The sequence below is a fragment of the Eriocheir sinensis genome, chromosome 12 (genome assembly GCF_024679095.1).
Source record: "Eriocheir sinensis breed Jianghai 21 chromosome 12, ASM2467909v1, whole genome shotgun sequence".
Lineage (NCBI taxonomy): Eukaryota > Metazoa > Arthropoda > Malacostraca > Decapoda > Varunidae > Eriocheir > Eriocheir sinensis.
The window spans coordinates 9,204,941-9,225,863 of NC_066520.1; the positions used below are offsets into that span (position 1 = coordinate 9,204,941).

General features: G+C 43.0%; 1 protein-coding gene across 1 annotated transcript in view; it reads right to left on the bottom strand.

The window, feature by feature from the left end:
• The window catches only part of LOC126997254 (gastrin-releasing peptide receptor-like), a 72,825-nt gene that overhangs the window by 45,069 nt on the left and 6,833 nt on the right, over positions 1 to 20,923 (bottom strand). The window contains exon 2 of the mRNA XM_050858251.1: positions 5,286 to 5,397. Within this exon, the coding sequence (XP_050714208.1) occupies positions 5,286 to 5,397 (112 nt within the window). The remainder of the gene's footprint in view (positions 1 to 5,285; positions 5,398 to 20,923) is intronic.

Sequence of the window (20,923 nt, forward strand, 5' to 3'; positions counted from 1 at the left end):
GACCAGTGCTGGTACCATGGCTGTGACCCTTCATCCTTGTAATAAACATCCACAACTTGGAAATAGCAATTAAATCCTTCATATTGATTTTCACTAGTGACACCATAAGGCGGACAGAAACTCTCGCCACGGCCGGTTGCAAAGTCATCCAAGAAAATTTTGATTAAGTTATCCAGTGGTTTAAACAAGGTCAAATATCCTTCAACCTTTAACATTGCAGAGTCAATCCCTTTAGTCCATAAACAGTTATCATACAAATAACTTGCGTTGGAAACCTCTACATGTCGTGTGTGAGTAATCAGCAAATTCTTGAAACATGGAAAGCACTGTAAGTCTGCCTTTAGAAAGCTAATACACACTTGGGTTCAGTACCAGGAACTCTGAGGGTGGGACTGGAGTAATGTTGTCTTTGTATACTATTTTGGAAACACCTCACTTGTAATACGTAGTGCAGTTCTGGTCCCCCATTTAGAAAACAGACATTGAATTGCTCAAGAGAGCGCAGTGACGTGCCACCAAAACGATACCATCGTTGAGAGCACAGTTGTATAAAGAACGACTGAAGCGAATCAACCTTTCTACGCTGGAAAAGACAACTTCGAGGGGATTTAATACACTTCTTATAGTGTCTGATTAATTTCAGTAACGTCAGTCACTTTATTTTTTTAACTAAAAATTAACCTGATAACTAGAAATAAGGCTCTACCGACTCAAGTGGGGCGACTCACCAACCATTGAAACGATTTAGTTGCAGAAGTAGTAAGTGCAAAACAATCAATTTATTATAAAATAGTACCTCATTGCAAACGGTTTGAATTGAACGTCCTCGTACCTACATACAAAAAGTATTTTGATCTGTTTAGTAGATCATCGAAGTGCTTGACAAATAGATGAATTATTAAAGCACTCTTCCTCGTCCTTCCAGGTGTTGACAGACACCATGGAGGATGAGTTTGAGACTCGCCTGGTAGGGGACTCCATGATGCGTGGTTGAGTTCTGTGGTCGTTCATCAAACGGCCGCTAAAAACGTTACTGTTATCCAGGTGCCAGACTGGACGACATCACCGCAGCCTGCGATGATGTCACGAGTAATGCCGACCGAAACACCCACTTTATCATTCACGTGGGCACAAATGACGTAAGGACAACCCGTTCTGAGGAACTGCTTAAAAAATACCGCAGCATGATCAAGCAGTATAAACGAAAAATGGATGCCAGCAACATCATAATCTCAGGAATCCTCCCGAGGGTCGGTGCCGAAACTAGCTTTTACAGTAAGGCCTTCAGCACGAACAACAGACTTCTGTCCCTTTGCTCACAAGAAAACGTCCAGTTCGCTAACTTGTGGAACAATTTTTACTACGATTCGGACTTGTTCCTTGCCGATGGCATCCACTTAAACCCTGTTGGAGCAACCTGTCTCGGGAGGCTGCTCTGTGATCAAGTGGCTCTTCGAAAGCCAAAAAACGCCAAAGTGAGAACACCAGCAGCTCCACCGTGAGGGAGCACTCAGCCCGCGCAACCCCCGACTCGAATCATATTAAAGCTTGCTATATAAACGCTTATAGCCTACGTAACAAATTTGAAGACTTAGAAGCACTCGCAGCTACAAATCATTATCTCATCATCGGAGTCACATAATCTTGGATAGACACTTCAAATAGAGATTTCATTGCGGAATATAGATTACCGGGTTATACGATTTTTAGTCACGAAAGAGAGTACAGACAGGGTGGAAGCGTTATCTTATCTTATATATCCTCAACTCTCTCCATCCAGTATTCGTGAAAACAGATATTATAACTAAGGTGGACACGATCTTCATTGAAATTAAAAATAAGTCTCGTAAAATAGTAGTTGGACTAATCTATAGACCGCCAGGGCAGGCTCTTGATATCGACCACCGTTAACTGAATTAATATTAGGAACAAGTAGTAGTTGCGAGGCAGTAATTGTGGGGGACCTTAACTTACCAGTGAAAAGATGGGGCGAACCGTTGAACTCGCATACAGGGCTCGACTTGAACACAAATTTATTAGAAAATTATTTACATCAACACGTTCAGAACCGACTCGGGAAAAGAATATACTTGACCTTATCTTTTCAACGACAGCTGATCTAGTTAACGAAGTAAATATTGGTCCAGTTTTTAGTTCTAGCGATCACCGAATAATCACATTCAGCATCAAGATGAATGACAGTAAAGTAATTGCTAGTAAAGAAAAGGTGCCAGATTATCAGAAAGCGAATTTCGTAAGACTCCGATCAATTTTAAATAATTCTGACTGGACTGTAATTTCGACGGAAACAGATATTGAAAAATCGTGGGAGGCCTTCACCACAATACTGAACAATGCCATAAGCATATGCGTACCCTATCGAAACAGACGTTCAACTATTAAGAAGAAACTCAAATGGTGGAATAACGAAATCAAAAATAGCCTCTCTCTTATAAAACGCGTATACAGTAGATACATATCAACCCAGAATGAGGCTGACAAACTAGAGTTGGACAGAATGGACCGTATTGGCTATACAGGCAGCGCCACGTGTGGCCACTCAACTCCAAGCTGTATTTTCCATAGAGTTATAGGCTAGAGTGCGTCTGAGGCTGTCTCAGGGATACACAGCCATGATGCCGCCGTCGCCCCAAGCCGATGATTACACACACCTCACTCCTACCCGATTTCAGTTTTTCTCCATGTCAAATAGTAGAGTCAGGAAATCGGGTAGAATTAAAGTGTGCGCAGTCGTTGGCTTGGAGCGGTGGCGGCACCAAGGCCTTGTATCCTGGAGGCAGCCTCAGACGCACTCTAGTACATAACTTGAGTTCTATGGAAAGTACTGCTTTGACAGTTCACTGACTGGCCACGTGTGGCGCTGGCTGTATAGCCAATACGGTCCATTCGCCGCGAAACCAAGAAATTAATAAAACGGAGCAAGAAAAATCTTGAATATATAGCGGAAACAAGTAAATCTAATCGTAAAGAATTTCTAAGCTATGTAAATAATAAAAAAAGTCACTCATTTGTAGTATCGGGCCGCGTGCTAATGATAATGGTAACCACACGAACGATGAAAATGAAATTGCTACAATCCTAAATAACTTTTTCGCATCCGTATTTGCCGACGAAGATTGTTTATCACCTCAACCGCCGGAGGTTAGAAGGACCGAAAAGATTATAAATGGCGTGCTCATCGTAGAAAGTGACATTTTACGCACCATTGAAAGGATTAAAGTAAGCAAAGCTTCTGGTCCGGACAAAATTACCCCCATAATTTTAAAAGAAATCAAACATCAAATTTGTAAACCCCTCTCTATCTTATTCAATAAATTTTTAACAGCTGGAAAAGTTCCGTTGGATTGGAAACTAGCAAACGTCACACCAACTTTCAAAAAAGGGGACAAGTCTCATCCAGGAAACTCACCAATTAGCCTGACATCGATTGTTTGTAAGTTAATGGAGACTATCATTCGCGACAATATGGTGAAATTCTTCGAAGAAAATAATATAGTAAATAATTCTCAACATGGTTTCCGTAGTAAACGTTCGTGTTTAACTAACTTATTTGATTTTTTTCATTATATTTTTGAGGTGTTTGATAAAAGCAGATCAGTAGATATCATATATCTGGATTTTCAAAAGGCATTTGATAAGGTCCACCACAAACGGTTACTCAGTAAACTATTGGCACACGGTATCTCGGGTATCATTCACAATTGGCTTGTGGACTGGCTCTCTGAGCGGAAACAGAGAGTAGTTCTAAACGGTGTTCCATCTAACTGGCTCGATGTCGGAAGCGGCGTACCTCAAGGATCAGTGCTTGGTCTCATGCCCCTCTTAATTTATGTTAATGATATCGATGATGGGCTCTTTTGCAAAATATAAAAATTTGCTGATGACACAAAAATCGCTAGTAAGGTAACTACGACACTCGACGAAGAAGCATTACAATCAGATCAAGATCGACTTGCACGGTGGGCCAATAAATGGCAAATGATATTTAACGTTGAAAAATGTAAAGTGTTACACATCGAAAACAATAACAATCGCGTTCAGTATGTAATGAATGGCCAACAACTTTCTGCAGTAAGTAAAGAAAAGGATCTTGGAATCGCTATATCAAGCGATTTAAAGCCAAGTCAGCATTGTTCAGAGGTAGTTAAAACCGCAAACAAATTGGTTGGCTTCATCGGACGAGTCTTTAATAATAAATCGGAAAAAGTAGTATTAAAATTGTATAATTCGCTGGCTCGACCCCATCTAGAGTACTGTGTAGTTTTGATCCCCCTATTACAGAAAAGACGTAGAAAAGTTAGAACGGGTTCAACGGAGAATAACAAAAATGATTCCTAAATTGAGATATTTATTTTATGAACAAAGGCTTTAAGTAGTAAATTTATTCAGCCAATCAAAACGAAGAATGCGAGGCGATCTAATAGAAGTGTTTAAAATGTTCAAAGGATTCAGTGATAATGCGGAAAATTACTTTACAACTGATAGATCAAATAGAACAAGAAGAAATAACAATTTCGAGATAAGTGGTAAAAGATTCTCGTCGCACGAAACCAAACACTTCTTCATTCGAGTCGTTAATGTTTGGCATTCTCTACCCTATGATATCGTTGATAGTACAACAGTTACGGCCTTCAAGAATAGATTAGACAAGTAAGTATTTTGAATCCAACCAGTAACTAAGATATTACTCATTGTCGTAATAACGTTAAGTTCTTTCGAATACTGGTGTCCTTGTCCGTTTTTATCGCCCGGTTAGTGGTAGCAGTAATGGTAGTTCTTTCCTTTTTCCTACATAATTTCCATGCAGTTTTTCCATGCTGCATGGTTCTTTTTCCTTTCCTGCCAGCTTTGGCTGGAGGAGCCTTCGCCTTTGCTGTCCTTCATCTTCCACCTTTGTTTAGATCTTGATCTTGATCTTGATTTATAATGCGCAGGGCACCTCTATAGGTGCATAACAAGCATATTTGTGTTGGCTGTTGGAGGGACGGGGGAGCCGAGTGTGCAGGGGATGGAAGTGAATCAAGTGTAATTGTTAGTGTTGTTGTGTTGTGGTAACAACTGAGTATATATTTGTTTTCTGAATTAATCTATTGTACCGCAGTCTAAAATCTGTTGAGGGATAGATAGTTAGTGTAGCTTGTCACAAACAGCCTCGTAAGGACCATCAGGTCTACTCTTGTTTGTTCTTCCTTTGTGTTCCTTTCTGTTCCTCCTCCTCCTTCTCCCCCTCGTCTCGCACACACCAGTCCTCTACGGCAACTCACCTGTGTAGCATGTAGATGAAGTTGAACATGCAGTTAAGCACCGACATGAAGAGGTCGGCGGCGCTTAGGTTCAGCAAGAAGTAGTTGGTTACGGTGCGCATGCGTCGGTGTGCTGTGAGGGAGGGAAAACGGAAAAGAAGGTGTTAGTAAAGTATAGTTATCATGGACGTGTGAGAAAGAATTGGTGGTGGGTTACTGGACTATGTGTAAGTATTAGTTGGTGGCGGTACGCACGCTAAGGCTTACTGCTGCGAGGGAGGGATAATATGAGAGACGGATGTCATTGTGGGAAAAAGAAAAAAACAAAGAAGAAAAAAAAGTTTTATCTCGACGAGTTTATCAAAATAATACTTAAGTCTGACATGTGGAAAACTGTTGTAAGCGAAGGATAAGGAGGGAGATGGATATTCTTGTAATATAATCGTGATGCAAATATAACAGAAAATAAATCAGTGTGTTTTAAACGTGTAGTTGTGCTGACATGATAAAGTCTCTAAAGGGGAGAGCGTTAGTTAGGTAAGGAGTTAATTAAAGGGAGTGGGAGCAGAAAAGAGTGGGAAAGATTATAACGATTGCTGGTATATAGTATGTAAAATTTTATCGTGGTGAAATAATTTTGTAATGCAAACGAAATAGTATGCAAAGATGACGTGTTGAAAATGTATACGTGTTTATGTCGTACTGGTAAGAGATGATTGATAGTGTGTCGCCATTAAAAATTTTGTGTAGCACCGACGAACGTGAAGAATAAGACTAATATTAAGAATGATGTTTTAAGTGTAACACATTTGTAATATTCGAATCTGAATTTCAGTGTTATAAAACGTTTATGCTTTAAGGGTATGCAGGAGGAATATTATTTGTTTATTAGTGTGGCACGTTATATAAGTTGATACGGAAGCTTGACTAGTGTAAAGATGTTCGTTTGATAGCGTTAGACGTGTATGAAAATGTATGTTAATGTTACACCTGTTGGTTGGAATGTTAGATACACGTGTCTAGAATCTTAAGCCAGATTTTTAAACGTCGTATTAGTACTTATTGATAGTTATGTGTCTGGTTTGGCTGTTTAATTAAATTTTAGAACAGAGTCAGCTAGAAATGTTGGATTTTCACAGAGTCAAGTCGATATGTTACAAACTCAGGCGTAGAAAGTATTCTGAAAACTCAACAAAACCAACTAACCACGACTCGAAAAACGGTTCAAAAAAGACAAAACCGCCACATTATTGTTGATGAAGACTAATACGACGTCTAAAAAAATCAGGCATTAGTGCGTAGTAGTGTTTGCGAAAAATGCTATTATGGTATTTTTTTCCGGCGCCACATTTTTCACATTTAACACAATTTTAATTGGTCGGTTATTCAAGTGGCAAGAGGGAGGAAAATTGGTGAACGTATCATATAAAACAAATGGCGGGAATAAAGCTCATTATGCTGCAGGTAAGTGTTATAATAGGATAAAGATAGTGTCCTCTTCTTTACTGCACTCTTTTCAGCTCAGGGCTCGGCTATACTTCTGTGTCTTTCATTCTCTCTCTCTCTCTCTCTCTCTCTCTCTCTCTCTCTCTCTCTCTCTCTCTCTCTCTCTCTCTCTCTCTCTCTCTCTCTCTCTCTCTCTCTCTCTCTCTCTCTCTCTCTCTCTCTCTCTCTCTCTCTCTCTCTCTCTCTCTCTCTCTCTCTCTCTCTCTCTCTCTCTCTCTCTAATTTTGCATTCAAACTCCCTCTCCCTGCTCATTTTCCTTCCCTTACACGAACGTCTCGCCTTCCTGCTGCCAATGATTACTAAATTCTTAAATGGGCTTTGTTCGACGAGAGAGAGAGAGAGAGAGAGAGAGAGTGTGTGTGTGTGTGTGTGTCTACGGAAACTCCTAATGGAAGGAAAGTTATTGATTATTGAGGGTCGCTGTCTCCTTGTCGATCTTTTCCTATAATGTTAATTGTTGTTACTGCTGTTATTTTTTATTGTTGCTATTATTGTTATTTAGATCTAGTTGGTTCTTCTAATTGGGCTCGTCATTTTCGTTTTAATTATTCATTTTTAATTATTTCCTTGGGGCATTTTATATTTTAATTATTACTATTCAGTTTACGTAGTCTTGTAACCACCGTCCTTGGGTTGCTGGCAGCACCAGCATATTCGATTTTAAAGTTGTGGCACTTCATTCATCAATATTTTGTCAATAATGACATTTCTTGACCCGCTTAAACCGTTTACCAACAAAAAAATCAATACTCGATATCTGTTGCAGCGGATATGTCAACCACTAAGCCAAGAGATCCTTGTGATTTATAAAAGTCTTGTAACATACCTACACACACACACACACACACACACACACACACACACACACACACACACACACACACACACACACACACACACACACACACACACACACACACACACACACACACACACACACTGTTGAAATCTCTGAATTTTCTGTCTCTTGTTTTTTGATGACTTCTTATATCAGAAAAAATTATCTTGCCACATAAGTGTTATAGTGGAGGTTTCTTTTTGGTGTTTCTTTCTTTAACTTCTTGTATGCTCTGTATATGGACGCTTTTGTTCCATGATACAAAGGAAACACCCACGTCGCTGTGCTCAGTATTATGTGGTGACTTCGACTAGGCCTCAGGGGAAGTTAGCAATAGATACGATGAAAGTGGAAGGAGGTTACTGGGTCGCTTTAAAATAAAATATTACCTGCACTCTCATTTGCTCTACATAAAGTTGTGTGTGTGTGTGTGTGTGTGTGTGTGTGTGTGTGTGTGTGTGTGTGTGTGTGTGTGTGTGTGTTTGAATACTAGATTTTATGGGATTAATTCCACCTATACTATACTTCTTTCATAGGTGTGGAGGCTCCGTATCCCTGAGTGAGGGTCATGGCGTCTCCAATATATACTGGAATTTCCACATGTGAAAGTGTGTAGGATGCAAGTAAAACACGAACGTTTAGTCTGCTGCACGAGAACGGAGAGAGATACGCTGACTTGCATGGTTTAGAGGCAGGGAAAGGCTGCTGACAAAGGGGAGGGGAGTGGAGGGGGAGGCTGGAGCTCTAAAAGATTCCCTGACGAAAAAGGGAAAATTTTGACGCGGGAGACTATTAGACAACGCTGGCTGCTATTGGCATTTTGATCGGGATGAAAAAGGGAGGTCCCAAAATCCTTCCCTTCCGAGAAATGGCTTTTGGGCGTTGCGGTAGGGGGAGAGGCGGGCAGGGAACAGGTGATAGGCAAGATAATAGTACCCGTCACATCGACCCGGCACCGGTAGGGAAGGGAAATTGAGACTATATAGCAGGAAAATGAACATGAATAGTTTCAAGAGTGTGTAGCTTTCTCGGAGATATAAAAATACTTGAATATTCCAGGAAACAATTGGAACACCAAATTTGACAAAACTCGCACACATTATATTAATCAGTAAGTAAAATATATAGATTCAAATATTTAGATTAATTGATTGATTGGGGTGGATGTATATGGAACACGTAGCGGTATATTTGTACGTATAGATAAATACATAATAAAGGCAGGTGTGTAGGTAGGTAGCCCAGTGAACATAATAATCCTGGTGTTGGGAGAGCGGGGGGATGGAATTGCTCCCCTGCGGACATCTCCAAGCAACCTAATACCTATGTAAATCCACTCCAACTTTCCTGCCGCCTCTCATTCCCTATTTTTATGACTAGACGAAGAAGGTGTGTGTGTGTGTGTGTGTGTGTGTGTGTGTGTGTGTGTGTGTGTGTGTGTGTGTGTGTGTGTGTGTGTGTGTGTGTGTGTGTTTACAGATTTGAATTTTTTTAAGATATGAATGATGTTCGTCCTACCCCATTTCACACACACACGCAAAGAGATGATAGGCGTCTTAAGAGTTCATGTTGGTTCAGTTTTAAGCCTTCTTACCCGGCAGTCAACCCTATCGAGCCACTTACCTGCCGCACTCACACACCTGAGATCCCCCCCCTCGCCTTCGCTCCCCCCCCCTCAAATCGCCCCGTGGTTAGCAGCGAATCATGTTCCTTCTCCTCGCCTCAAGCAGTATTGATAATCTGACCTCATTCACGTGGGCTTTTTTCTTAATACTCACAATCAGGTTAGCTTGTGTAATCTTTACAAGAGGGAGTTTTGCTGTTGGTGTTGCAAGCCTTTGTCCGTGTATATAAACTGTGAACACACGCCATCAGAAAAATGGGTTAGATGCAACAAAAATTAAATTTCAAGCAGATAGGAGTGAAACTGTGCGGAGAGAGAGAGAGAGAGAGAGAGAGAGAGAGAGAGAGAGAGACAGACAGACAGACAGACAGACAGACAGACAGACAGACAGACAGACAGACAGACAGACAGACAGACAGACAGACAGAGAGAGAGAGAGAGAGAGAGAGAGAGAGAGAGAGAGAGAGAGAGAGAGAGAGAGAGAGAGAGAGAGAGAGAGAGAGAGAGAGAGAGAGACAACCACTCAGACAGATAGACAGGCAGACAGAGACAAGCACAGACAGACGAGCGGAAGTAAGCGGGGATAAGACAAGATTGCGTGTCAGAGACAGCATATCCCTTACCAAGGACGTAGGAAGGAAAATAACGACCCCAAATGGATGACCCGCAGACTCAAGCATGAGATAGGCTTGAAGAGAGGAATTTATAGGAAAATAAAGAATAGAGAAACCCACCTCATGGGTAGGTATGTTGAGCTAACCAGGTCGGTGAAGAAGAACACCCGCCTAGCAAAAAGAAATTATGAGATTAGGGTCGCCAACGGGGCCAAGAGCGATCCCATGGGCTCCTTCAAATTGTACAGAACGAAAACAAGGGACAGAATTTGACCGTTGAAAACAAACACAGGTGAGTTCGTTGAGAATGGAGAAGATATGAGTCAAATGATAAATGACTATTTCCTCTCAGTTCTCACGCAGGAAAATCTAACAACCATTCCGGAAAGAGTTCAGGTATATGAGGGCGAAGGGAACGACAGGTTGAGGGATGTGATCATCACTAGGCAAGTAGTCCTGGATGAGATTGGTAGGTTGAAGAAAAACAAATCGCCGGGCCCAGACGAAGTATTCCCAAGGGTGCTGAAAGAGTGCGAGGAGGTCCTCAGTGGCCCGCTTACCGATGTCTTTAAGATGTCGGTAAATTCTGGGTATGTCCCCAATCAATGGAAAGTAGCTAATGTGACGCCGATTTTCAAAAAGGGGGACAAGTCAGCCACCTCAAATTATAGCCCAATTAGCTTAACTTCAGTTATAGGAAAGATGTTGGAGTCAATTATAGCCGGGAGCATTCGGGACCATCTTGAAAAGCATAATTTAATTCATGATTCACAGCATGGATTCACAAAGGGTAGGTCTTGCCTTACTAACCTCTTGTCCTTCTACACTAAATTAATCGAAGCGGTTGACCGAGATGAAAACTATGACATACTGTATCTAGATTTCAGTAAAGCGTTCGACAAAGTTCCCCATCACCGGCTTTGGGTAGGCGGTGGCCGAAGTGATAGCGTACTGGACCCACATTCGCCGCGTGATGGACGACGCGGGTTCGAATCCTCACGCTACCACTCGGATTTTTCAGTCACCGCCGAGTGGCTTAAAACTACCCACATGCTGTCCTGAAGACCACCCATCAACCCGGACTCTAGAGGAAGCCGTCCAAGCGAATCAAGAACGAGTTCCGGGGGGGCAGCATGAGCCAATGCAAGATGGCGCCACTATAAACACTCGCCTGCGCCAGAACGGGCTGGGCCGACCATCAGGCCCCACCTGGAAGAAGCCTTGGGCCGACCATCAGGCCCCACCGGGAAGATGCCTACCGGCGCTATAGGCAACAACGTAAAAAAAAAATAAAAAAAAAATACTAAAATTACAGGCTCATGGCATAGATGGGAAAGTTTTGAACTGGATCAGGGCGTGGCTTAGTGGGAGGAAGCAGGGAGTGCAAAGCAATATTAAAAAAATCCGAATGGGGCAGTGTTACGAGTGGCGTCCCACAAGGGTCGGTGCTGGGTCCTCTGCTTTTTATTATTTACATCAATGACTTGGACACAGGAATTAGTAGTGATGTCAGCAAGTTCGCAGCTGATACCAAGATCGGTAGAGTAATCCAATCAGACAGGGACGCTAGCGTTTCCCAAGATGAGCTTGACAGACTATATGATTGGGCGGGGAAGTGGCAGATAGAATTCAATGTCGGGAAGTGTAGCATTCTGAGTGTAGGTAGGAATAACCCCTCACACAATTACTCCTTAAATGGCACTCCTCTAAGTAGGTCTAGGCGTGAGAGACACTTAGGAGTCCTAGTGAGCGCTGACCTCCGTCCTAGGGCTCAATGCATTCAGGCTAAATATCGGGCAAACAGAGTACTTGGTTTCATCTCAAGGAGCTTAAGCAATAGGAGCGCTGAAGTCATCCTCAAACTTTACTTAGCACTAGTTAGACCTCATCTCGATTATGCAGTGCAGTTCTAGTCCTCCTACTATAGAATGGATATCAAGATGTTAGAATCTGAACAGAGAAGGATGACAAAGATGATTCAGGGGGTGAGAAACTTGCTTTATGAAGATAGGCTGAAGCAGTTAAATCTACACTCGCTAGAAAGGCGAAGGTTGCGAGGAGACTTGATCGAAGTCTATAAATGGATGAAGGGCTTTAATAAAGGGGATGTCAATAAGATTTTGATAGTAAAAGAGCCGGGTAGGACGCGTAGCAATGGTTTTAAGTTAGACAAATTCAGATTCAACAAAGACATAGGCAAGAATTAGTTCACCAATAGAGTGGTGGACAAATGGAATAGGGTCTGGGGCCATGTTGTGGGTGCCAATACCGTAGATACATTCAAGAAGAGGTTAGATAAAGCCATGGACGGTGAGGTAAGGTGGGGTTAGTGTACAGGAGCTGCCTTGTATAGGCCAGTCGGTCTCTTGCAGACTCCTTACGTTCTTATGTTAAATCGGCCTTTCAGCTTTTCCCCCATCGCCGTGTGGCCGAAGATCATCCACATGTTATTTTTCTGCATCTAAACTTTGGCGAGTAGTGTCAAAGAGAGCAGGGAGTAGTGTAAAAAAAAATAGAGAAAATATCGGTTTCACCATAAAATGTATCGACCTACGTCACAAACGAGCTTGGATCAAACACGAGATAGCAAAAGAGCGCAATAAGACTCACATGGAAAAAAAATATACACACTAATACCATTATCACAGATCTATTAAAACCAAAATGAGAAAGCAATGTTCCCGAGCAGGCGGATCAGCTGCTCAAGAGACGCGAGGCAGGACGGGCAAACACGAGTAAGTAGCTGCAGGGCCGCGTCAACTCTGAATGTATGAGACTCTGCCACGCGCCTCTGCCACAGATACTCGTGACTGATAGTTCCCGAAGGGCCAACCAGCCACCCATTTACTCACGCAGCGCCCTCGGTAAAGCCCTGCAAAGAGAGTAACTGATATCGACTGAAGCCACTCAGACGAGGCGGGCGTGTGAAGTGATTGGCGCGGCATGAGGGGTGGACAGAGAGGGAGAATGGACGCAGATGTACTTATGTGGCAGACAAGACGTTTTTATTTTATTGATTTTACTTCTATGTTGGTGACGATATTTTAGGTTTTAGAAGGCGAGGTCGTGGAATTGATTTTTTATATTTTTTTTATAGATGTGAAGGGGGTATATTTTTACGATGATGGCTAGAGACAGTGTACTCGAAGCGCTTTTGAACAGGCGAAAAGCAGAGTAAGGAAACGAGCCTGTAGGCTTGGAACATTGGTCGTGGTCTGTTTTTTATTTTTTTTTTTTTTGCTGCCAGTGTTTCCAAATGCCTTTAATCCGTCTTCTAGTGCTGTTTTCATTGCAATCTTAGTTAATTAGTCATTTACGTTCTCTGTATCTCATTGAGTCTTGCCGAGAGAGAGAGAGAGAGAGAGAGAGAGAGAGAGAGAGAGAGAGAGAGAGATTTACATAGATTTACATAGAAAATCAGACCACACAGACCCCATGGTCCAGACTTGGTGTCTGTCCTTAAACCTAAGTGATTTTACATTAATCAGAAGACTCCAAAACGTTGCATTTCTACTCTAGTTGATATTAAGTTGAAGGAAGTGACGGTCGAGCTTATTTTTGAAGGAGTCAATCGTGTTACACTGGACCACTGATGGTGGAAGCTTATTCCATTCTCGCACTACAACGTTGGTGAAGAAAAATTTGGTGCAGTCTGAATTTACTTGTCTACATCTGAGTTTTACGCCATTGTTTCTCGTGCGCAAAGTGTCATCGATCATAAACAATGTTGATCTGTCTACATTCGTGAAACCATTAAGTATTTTAAAACATTCGATCAGTTTTCCTCGGAGGCGACGTTTCTCAAGAGAGAACATGTTAAGGGTAGAAAGCCTTTCTTCGTAGGATTTGTTGCGCAAGGAAGGGATCATTTTCGTTGCCCGACGCTGAACACCTTCTAATTTAGCAATATCCTTTGCATGGTGGGGAGACCAAAACTGTACCGCATATTCCAAGTGGGGTCTGACTAAACTGTTGTAGAGCGGGAGTATTACATCTTTATTCTTGAATACAAAGTTTCTTTTAATGAAACCCAACATTCTGTTCGCTTTATTTGCTGCATCGATGCATTGCTGTGAGAATATGAGGTTTGACGCGATTTTGACCCCCAAGTCCTTGACGCATTGAACGCTTTTGAGTTTAACGCCGCGCATTTCGTATTCGAACTTCTTATTCCTCGTTCCAACTTGAAGGACCTGGCACTTGTCTACGTTAAAGGGCATCTCCCATCTATCCGACCAAGCTGAAATTTTGTGCAAATCCTCTTGGAGGCTTTGCCTGTCTTCGTCAGTCAGAACCGAGTTACCAATCTTTGTGTCGTCTGCAAATTTACTAATGCGGTTATTGAGTCCAACATCCACGTCGTTGATGTAAATAATGAAGAGCACTGGGCCAAGAACCGAGCCCTGAGGGACGCCACTAGTGACAGGCGCCCACTCTGAGTTAAATCCGTCAATCACTACTCTTTGTTGTCTGTTGCTCAACCAATTCGCGATCCATTTTTTTTTTTTTTTTTTTTTTTTTACGTTGTTGCCTTTTTGCGCCGGTAGGCATCTTCCCGGTGGGGCCTGATGGTCGGCCCAAGGCTTCTTCCAGGTGGGGCCTGATGGTCGGCCCAGCCCGTTCTGGCGCAGGCGAGTGTTTATAGTGGCGCCATCTTGCATTGGCTCATGCTTCCCCCCGGAACTCGTACTTGATTCGCTTGGACGGCTTCCTCTAGAGTCCGGGTTGATGGGTGGTCTTCAGGACAGCATGTGGGTAGTTTTAAGCCACTCGGCGGTGACCGAAAAATCCGAGTGGTAGCGTGAGGATTCGAACCCGCGTCGTCCATCACGCGGCGAATGTGGGTCCAGTACGATATCACTTCGGCCACCGCCTACCCATTGGTTTACTTGACCGTCAATACCTATTTGCTTTAATTTGTAAAGTAATTTATGATGCGGGACTTTATCAAACGCTTTCTGGAAATCAAGATAGACTACGTCCAGTGATTTGGTTACGTCATAAACAGTGAAGAGGTCGTTATAAAAGGTTAATAGGTTTGATAGGCAGGATCTTTTGTTTCGGAAGCCATGTTGTGAGTCCCCAATCAATGAGTGGCTTTCAAGGTAACTCACAATTTTGTCTCTAATTATGCCCTCAAGTAGCTTACCTACAACCGAAGTTAGACTAATGGGCCTGTAATTACCTGGTACTTTTTTGTCTCCTTTCTTAAAAATCGGTGTCACGTTAGCCTTTTTCCAATCTGAAGGGACGATGCCTTGTCGCAAGGACATATTGAATACGGTTGTGAGGGAGGAGAGTATTTCACTCTTTGTTTCTTTCAGCAGAGTTGGATATACTTTGTCAGGTCCAGGACTTTTATTTGTTTTGAGTGATTTGAGGGCTTTAAGGACTTCATCGGGTTTTATTTCAAAGTTAGACAATGCTTGCTCGGGATTTACATTAGTACTGGTGTTGGTGGTGGTGGCGGGAGGACTGTTATTATTAAACACCGAGGAAAAGTAATTGTTTAATAGGTTTGCAACGTGTTGGCTGTCAGTCACTAGTGCACCGTCGCTGTTTGTTAAAGGTCCAATTCCACTTCTGATCGCTTTTCTGTTGTTTATGTAACTGAAGAAGGATTTCGGATTATTTTTACAGTTGGCTGCAATATTTTCTTCATATCTACGCTTTGCCTGACGCACTAATCTGTTTACTCGTCGCCTAGCATCATTGTAAAGTCTAATGTTTTCGGGCGTGCTTTGCTCTTTCTTTAACCTGTAAGACAATTTTCTCTCCTTGACTGAGTGTTTAATTTCGCTATTAAACCAAGGTGGACTTTTATTAGTGTTAATTCGCTTCTCGCACAAGGGGACAAATGTGTCCTGCTGAGTGAGTAAGTTATTTTTAAAGCTTAGCCAGGCGTTCTCTACATTGCCGTCATCTGATAGTTGCATATCTATTAGTTTTCGTCGGATTTCTACGAAGTTGGCTCTTTTGAAATTGGGCACCTTTACTTTATTTTCTGTCACCGATGTTTGAGCTCTAATGTCAACGCGCACTAGTTTATGATCGCAGGAACCGAGGTGTTCTCCTACCGTGACATTACTGACTAGGTTATCTTGGGTCGCTATAACAAGGTCAAGTATGTTATTTTGTCGAGTTGGTTCAGAAACCATTTGGCTTAGATAATTTTCCTCTAGAAATTCGATCATTCTGTGGGACTCACCTTCTGTACCCGACAGTGTCGCCCAGTCGATATGGGGGAGGTTAAAGTCTCCTAGTATCAGTGAGTCGCTGTTATTAAGTGACTGCCTTAAGACGCTGTACATTTCAAGATCGGCATCGAGTGATTGCCCCGGAGGCCTGTAAGTGACAGATATATTTAAATTGACTTTTGCAGTGTTTACTCGCACGCACAAATGTTCAACGTTACTGTTTCTTGGTGTTTTGTCAGTGGGTTGCAAGTAGCTTTTGACAAAAAGGGCGACACCACCCTCTCTGCGGTTTATACGATCATTGTTGAAGAATCTGTAGCCATCTATGTTGTATTCGGAACTTAAATCAATATTAGTGGTGTCGATAAATGTTTCGGTTATAGCAATTACGTCAAAGTTTTCTGTCAGAGCAAGACATCGCAGTTCATCAAACTTGTTTCTTAGGCTACGCGCATTGAAACTAAGGACTCTTAGGTTATCTTGAAGCTTGGTACTAGAGGTGGTGGTACTGGAGGGTTCAATGTTACGAGTCTGTTGCGGTGTATGGTGTCTATTTACACGGGCGGGATGAGAGAGAGAGAGAGAGAGAGTAAATAATGCTGCAGACGGATTAAAAACAGAGCTCGTGTTTGGTCATGAAAATGATTTGGCGGATTACGAGGCCTCGTATATATAGCTTTTATGCCTGAATTTGCATTGTAATAGAACACACACACACACACACACACACACACACACACACACACACACACACACACACACACACACACACACACACACTAAGTAACCCTACTTCCTTTATCTCCTTACGTGCCATTGATGTAAAAAAGGCGCGTTATCCCCAGTGTACCGTTGTTGTCACGGTAGCTTCGCCTACTAGGAAACCATCGCCGCCTCACCTCCAAGTCACCGTACCACATATAGAGCTGTCATGTTTGAAAAGAAGATCAACATGCTACAAACCACTGCCTCTTCACCTCCGAGTCACCAAACCACATATAAAGCTGCCATATTTGAAAAGAGGATCAGTGTTCTACAAACCACTGCCTCTTCACCTCCAAGTCACCAAGCCACATTGAGTTGTCATGTTTGAGAAGATCAGCATGATACAAACCATCGCTGCTTCACCTCCGAGTCACCAAACCATATAGAGCTGTTGTGTTTGAGAAGATAATCAATATACTGCGTCTGTGCCAAACAGACAAGACACAGCCAGCGGCTCGCTCGTTAGTTCCGAATGACTGTCTCGCTGCCTTGCTGGTGGTCCCTTTACGCCCGACGCCCTCTCACATACACCCTTGCATTGGTTAAGTTAGGTTAAAATGGGTCGTAGGACTGTTGTTCCCTCGCAGGCTTTTCCGCTGGCTTGGTTATGTTATGTTAGGTCGCGTTGGCCAGCTGGTGTTCCCTTTCAAGTCGACGCTCCCTCATACATAAGAACATAAGAACATAAGAACGTAAGGAGTCTGCAAGAGACCGGTTGGCCTATACAAGGCAACTCCTGTACACTCAACCCCACCTTACCTCACCATCCATGGCTTTATCTAACCTCTTCTTGAATGTATCTACGGTATTGGCACCCACAACATGACCCCCAAGCCTGTTCCATTCGTCCACCACTCTATTGGTGCACCATTTCTTGCCTATGTCTTCGTTAAATCTGAATTTGTCTAACTTAAAACCGTTGCTACGCGTCCTACCCGGCTTTTTTACTATCAAAATCTTATTGACATCCCCTTTATTAAATCCCTTCATCCATTTATAGACTTCGATCAAGTCTCCTCGCAACCTTCGCCTTTCTAGCGAGTGTAGATTTAACTGCTTCAGTCTGTCTTCATAAGGCAAGTTTCTCACCCCCTGAATCATCTGTGTCTTCCTCCTCTGTACAGATTCTAACATCTTGATATCCTTTCTATAGTAGGGGGACCAGAACTGAACTGCATAATCGAGATGAGATCTAACTAGTGCTAAGTAAAGTTTGAGGATGACTTCAGCGCTCCTATTGCTTACGCTCCTTGAGATGAAACCAAGTACTCTGTTTGCCCGATTTTTAGCCTGAATGCATTGAGCCCTAGGACGGAGGTCAGCGCTCACTAGGGCTCCTAAGTCTCTCTCACGCTCACACCTACTTAGATGAGTGCCATTTAAGGAGTAATTGTGTGAGGGGTTATTCCTACCTACACTCAGAATGCTACACTTCCCGACATTGAATTCCATCTGCCACTTCCCCGCCCAATCATATAGTCTGTCAAGCTCATCCTGGAGAACGCTAGCGTCCCTGTCTGATTGGATTACTCTACCGATCTTGGTATCAGCCGCGAACTTGCTGACATCACTACTAATTCCTGTGTCCAAGTCATTGATGTAAATAATAAAGAGCAGAGGACCCAGCACCGACCCTTGTGGGACGCCACTCGTAACACTGCCCCATTCAGATTTTTTACCATTGATTTGCACTCTCTGCTTCCTACCACTAAGCCACGCCCTGATCCAGTTCAAAACTGTACCACTGGCTTCCTTCCCGGCGCTCACTGCCACATCCAAGCACTTTATTTTCCATCTGCCTGCCTCTCTCTCTTTCTGTGTGTGTGTGTGTGTGTGTGTGTGTGTGTGTGTGTGTGTGTGTGTGTGTGTGTGTGTGTGTGTGTGTGTCCTTGTACATGTACCTAGATCAAAGAAACATTGCCTTCAGTAGTTACGTGTCCCTCTTTTCATGTAAAGTTTGGCCAAAATGACAGGAAGGGAAGAGTTTGAGAGGACAGCCTGCGGGTATTATGAAAGTGAGGTGCTGTGTGTGGAAGAGACTGGGGAGAGAGAGGACGCAGGCGCAGGCAAGAAGTGAAGGAGTAGGAGTAGGAATAGCAAAATTTTTTTTTTTTTTAAGTCGCGGCCTATTGAGCCGGTAGGCTTCTTCCTGGTGGGGCCCGATGGTTGGCCCAAGGCTTCTTCCCGGTGGGGCCTGATGGTCGGTCCAGCCCGTTCTGGCGCAGGCGAGTTTTTTTTTTTTATAGTGGCGCCATCTTGTGTTGGCTCATGCTGCCCCCCGGAACTCATCTTTGAGCATCTCTTTGGAGAGGTTATCTAGAGCCCAGGTTGATGGGTGGTCTTCAGGCCAGCATGTGGGTGGGTAGTCTTAGGCCACTCGGCTGTGACTGAAAAACCTCAGCTGTGCGGCGGCCAGGATTCGAACCCGCGTCCCTCCTGGAGCTCTTAAACGCGGGGCCGTCACGCTAACCATTCAGCCACCGCCACCGGAAAGGAAATCAAACGAAAATAGAAACACAGGAGAGGAGTAAGGAGAGAATAAAGATAGAAACTAAGAGGGGGAAGGAAATTATGGAGACTAAAGAGACATCGGAGAAACTCGGCAGAAGGAAAAGTAGTGGATAAAAAAGAGACTGAAGAAGTATACGCGGATGAAAACGAAGGAGAGGAATGGAAAAAAACTAAAAATATAAGAATGTAAAGAAAAGAATAAAAAAGATGGAAGAGAGTCGAACTCTCAAGAAGAAATTAAGCAGTTAGAGAATATAGGAGTTTGAAGGTAAAAGTACCACAGCGATATGCAGTAAACTGCAGAAGGAGGAAGAGGAGGAGGAGGAGGTGGTGGTGCTTACTGAAGTTAAAAGACCTGTAGGAGAGAGGAGAGAGCCCAAAGCAGGAAAACATGCGAGTGAAGAGGGTCTAATGGTGGCAGTGTTGGTATTTGCTGTGAGATTCTTACCGAGGAAATGCGGAGGACGCTGGCCCTCTGTGTGTGTGTGTGTGTGTGTGTGTGTGTGTGTGTGTGTAGGCATTTGTATGAGTACGCAGGTGTCTATAAATTTGATGTCGACTGTGGTTTTTTTTTTTGTATGAGTGTTTGGGAGGGCTTTGTGTGTGTGTGTGTGTGTGTGTGTGTGTGTGTGTGTGTGTGTGTGTGTGTGTGTGTGTTTGTATGTGTGTATTTCACCTCTTGGTCTGCTGCGGGTCTCTCTCTAGACAGCCAGCCGTTCCCCTACGGAAGAGCACAGAGCTCGTAGTACCGATCTTTGGGTAGGACTGAGACCACTCACACACAACACACCGCGACAACGAGGTCATAACTCCTCGCCTGACGTCGCGTACCTACTCACTGCTAGGTGAACAGGGGCTACACGTGAAAGAAGATAAACCCAACTTACCTCACCCGGCCGGGAAATCAAACCCCGGTCCTTCTGGTTGCGAGCCAGACGCTCTATCCACTGAGCAACCGGGCCATGTGAGCCGTGTGTGTGTGTGTGTGTGTGTGTGTGTGTGTGTGTGTGTGTCAGGAGGTGGGGGGGAGGTGTGTCTGCGTTGCGACATGCCGGCCTTTTTTTTTTTTTTTTTTTTTTTTTTACCTTTGAGAAGAGAAGTGTGACAGCAATATAATTTAATCTGCATATTTATATTGCTGTTTTTCTTAGGATGGCTAGCTTTTGAGCTCGGCTTCTGTATAATTATATGCACCTATTGTATAAATGGACAAGCCTTTTTATAGAGTAACCTTTTATATTACTGAAGAATCAACGAGGTGTTTGCTTTAAAGTAGATGCGGTAAACACTTATAGACGATCACTGTGTGCGTGTATCAGCTTGGAGCACCCGACAGAAGGAAGACAAAACACCGAACAGACGGGAGACAAAATCCCTTTATATGATTGGCAGTTACATGGAATTGATGGATCAAAGTGACGGTCGACTATATATATATATATATATATATATATATATATATATATATATATATATATATATATATATATATATATATATATATATATATATATATATATCCACTAACCGTATAGAAACCTCTTTTTCAAATAATAATCTTGTATATTAGGAGAAAAATGTGTTACCTCACTTCCATACGACA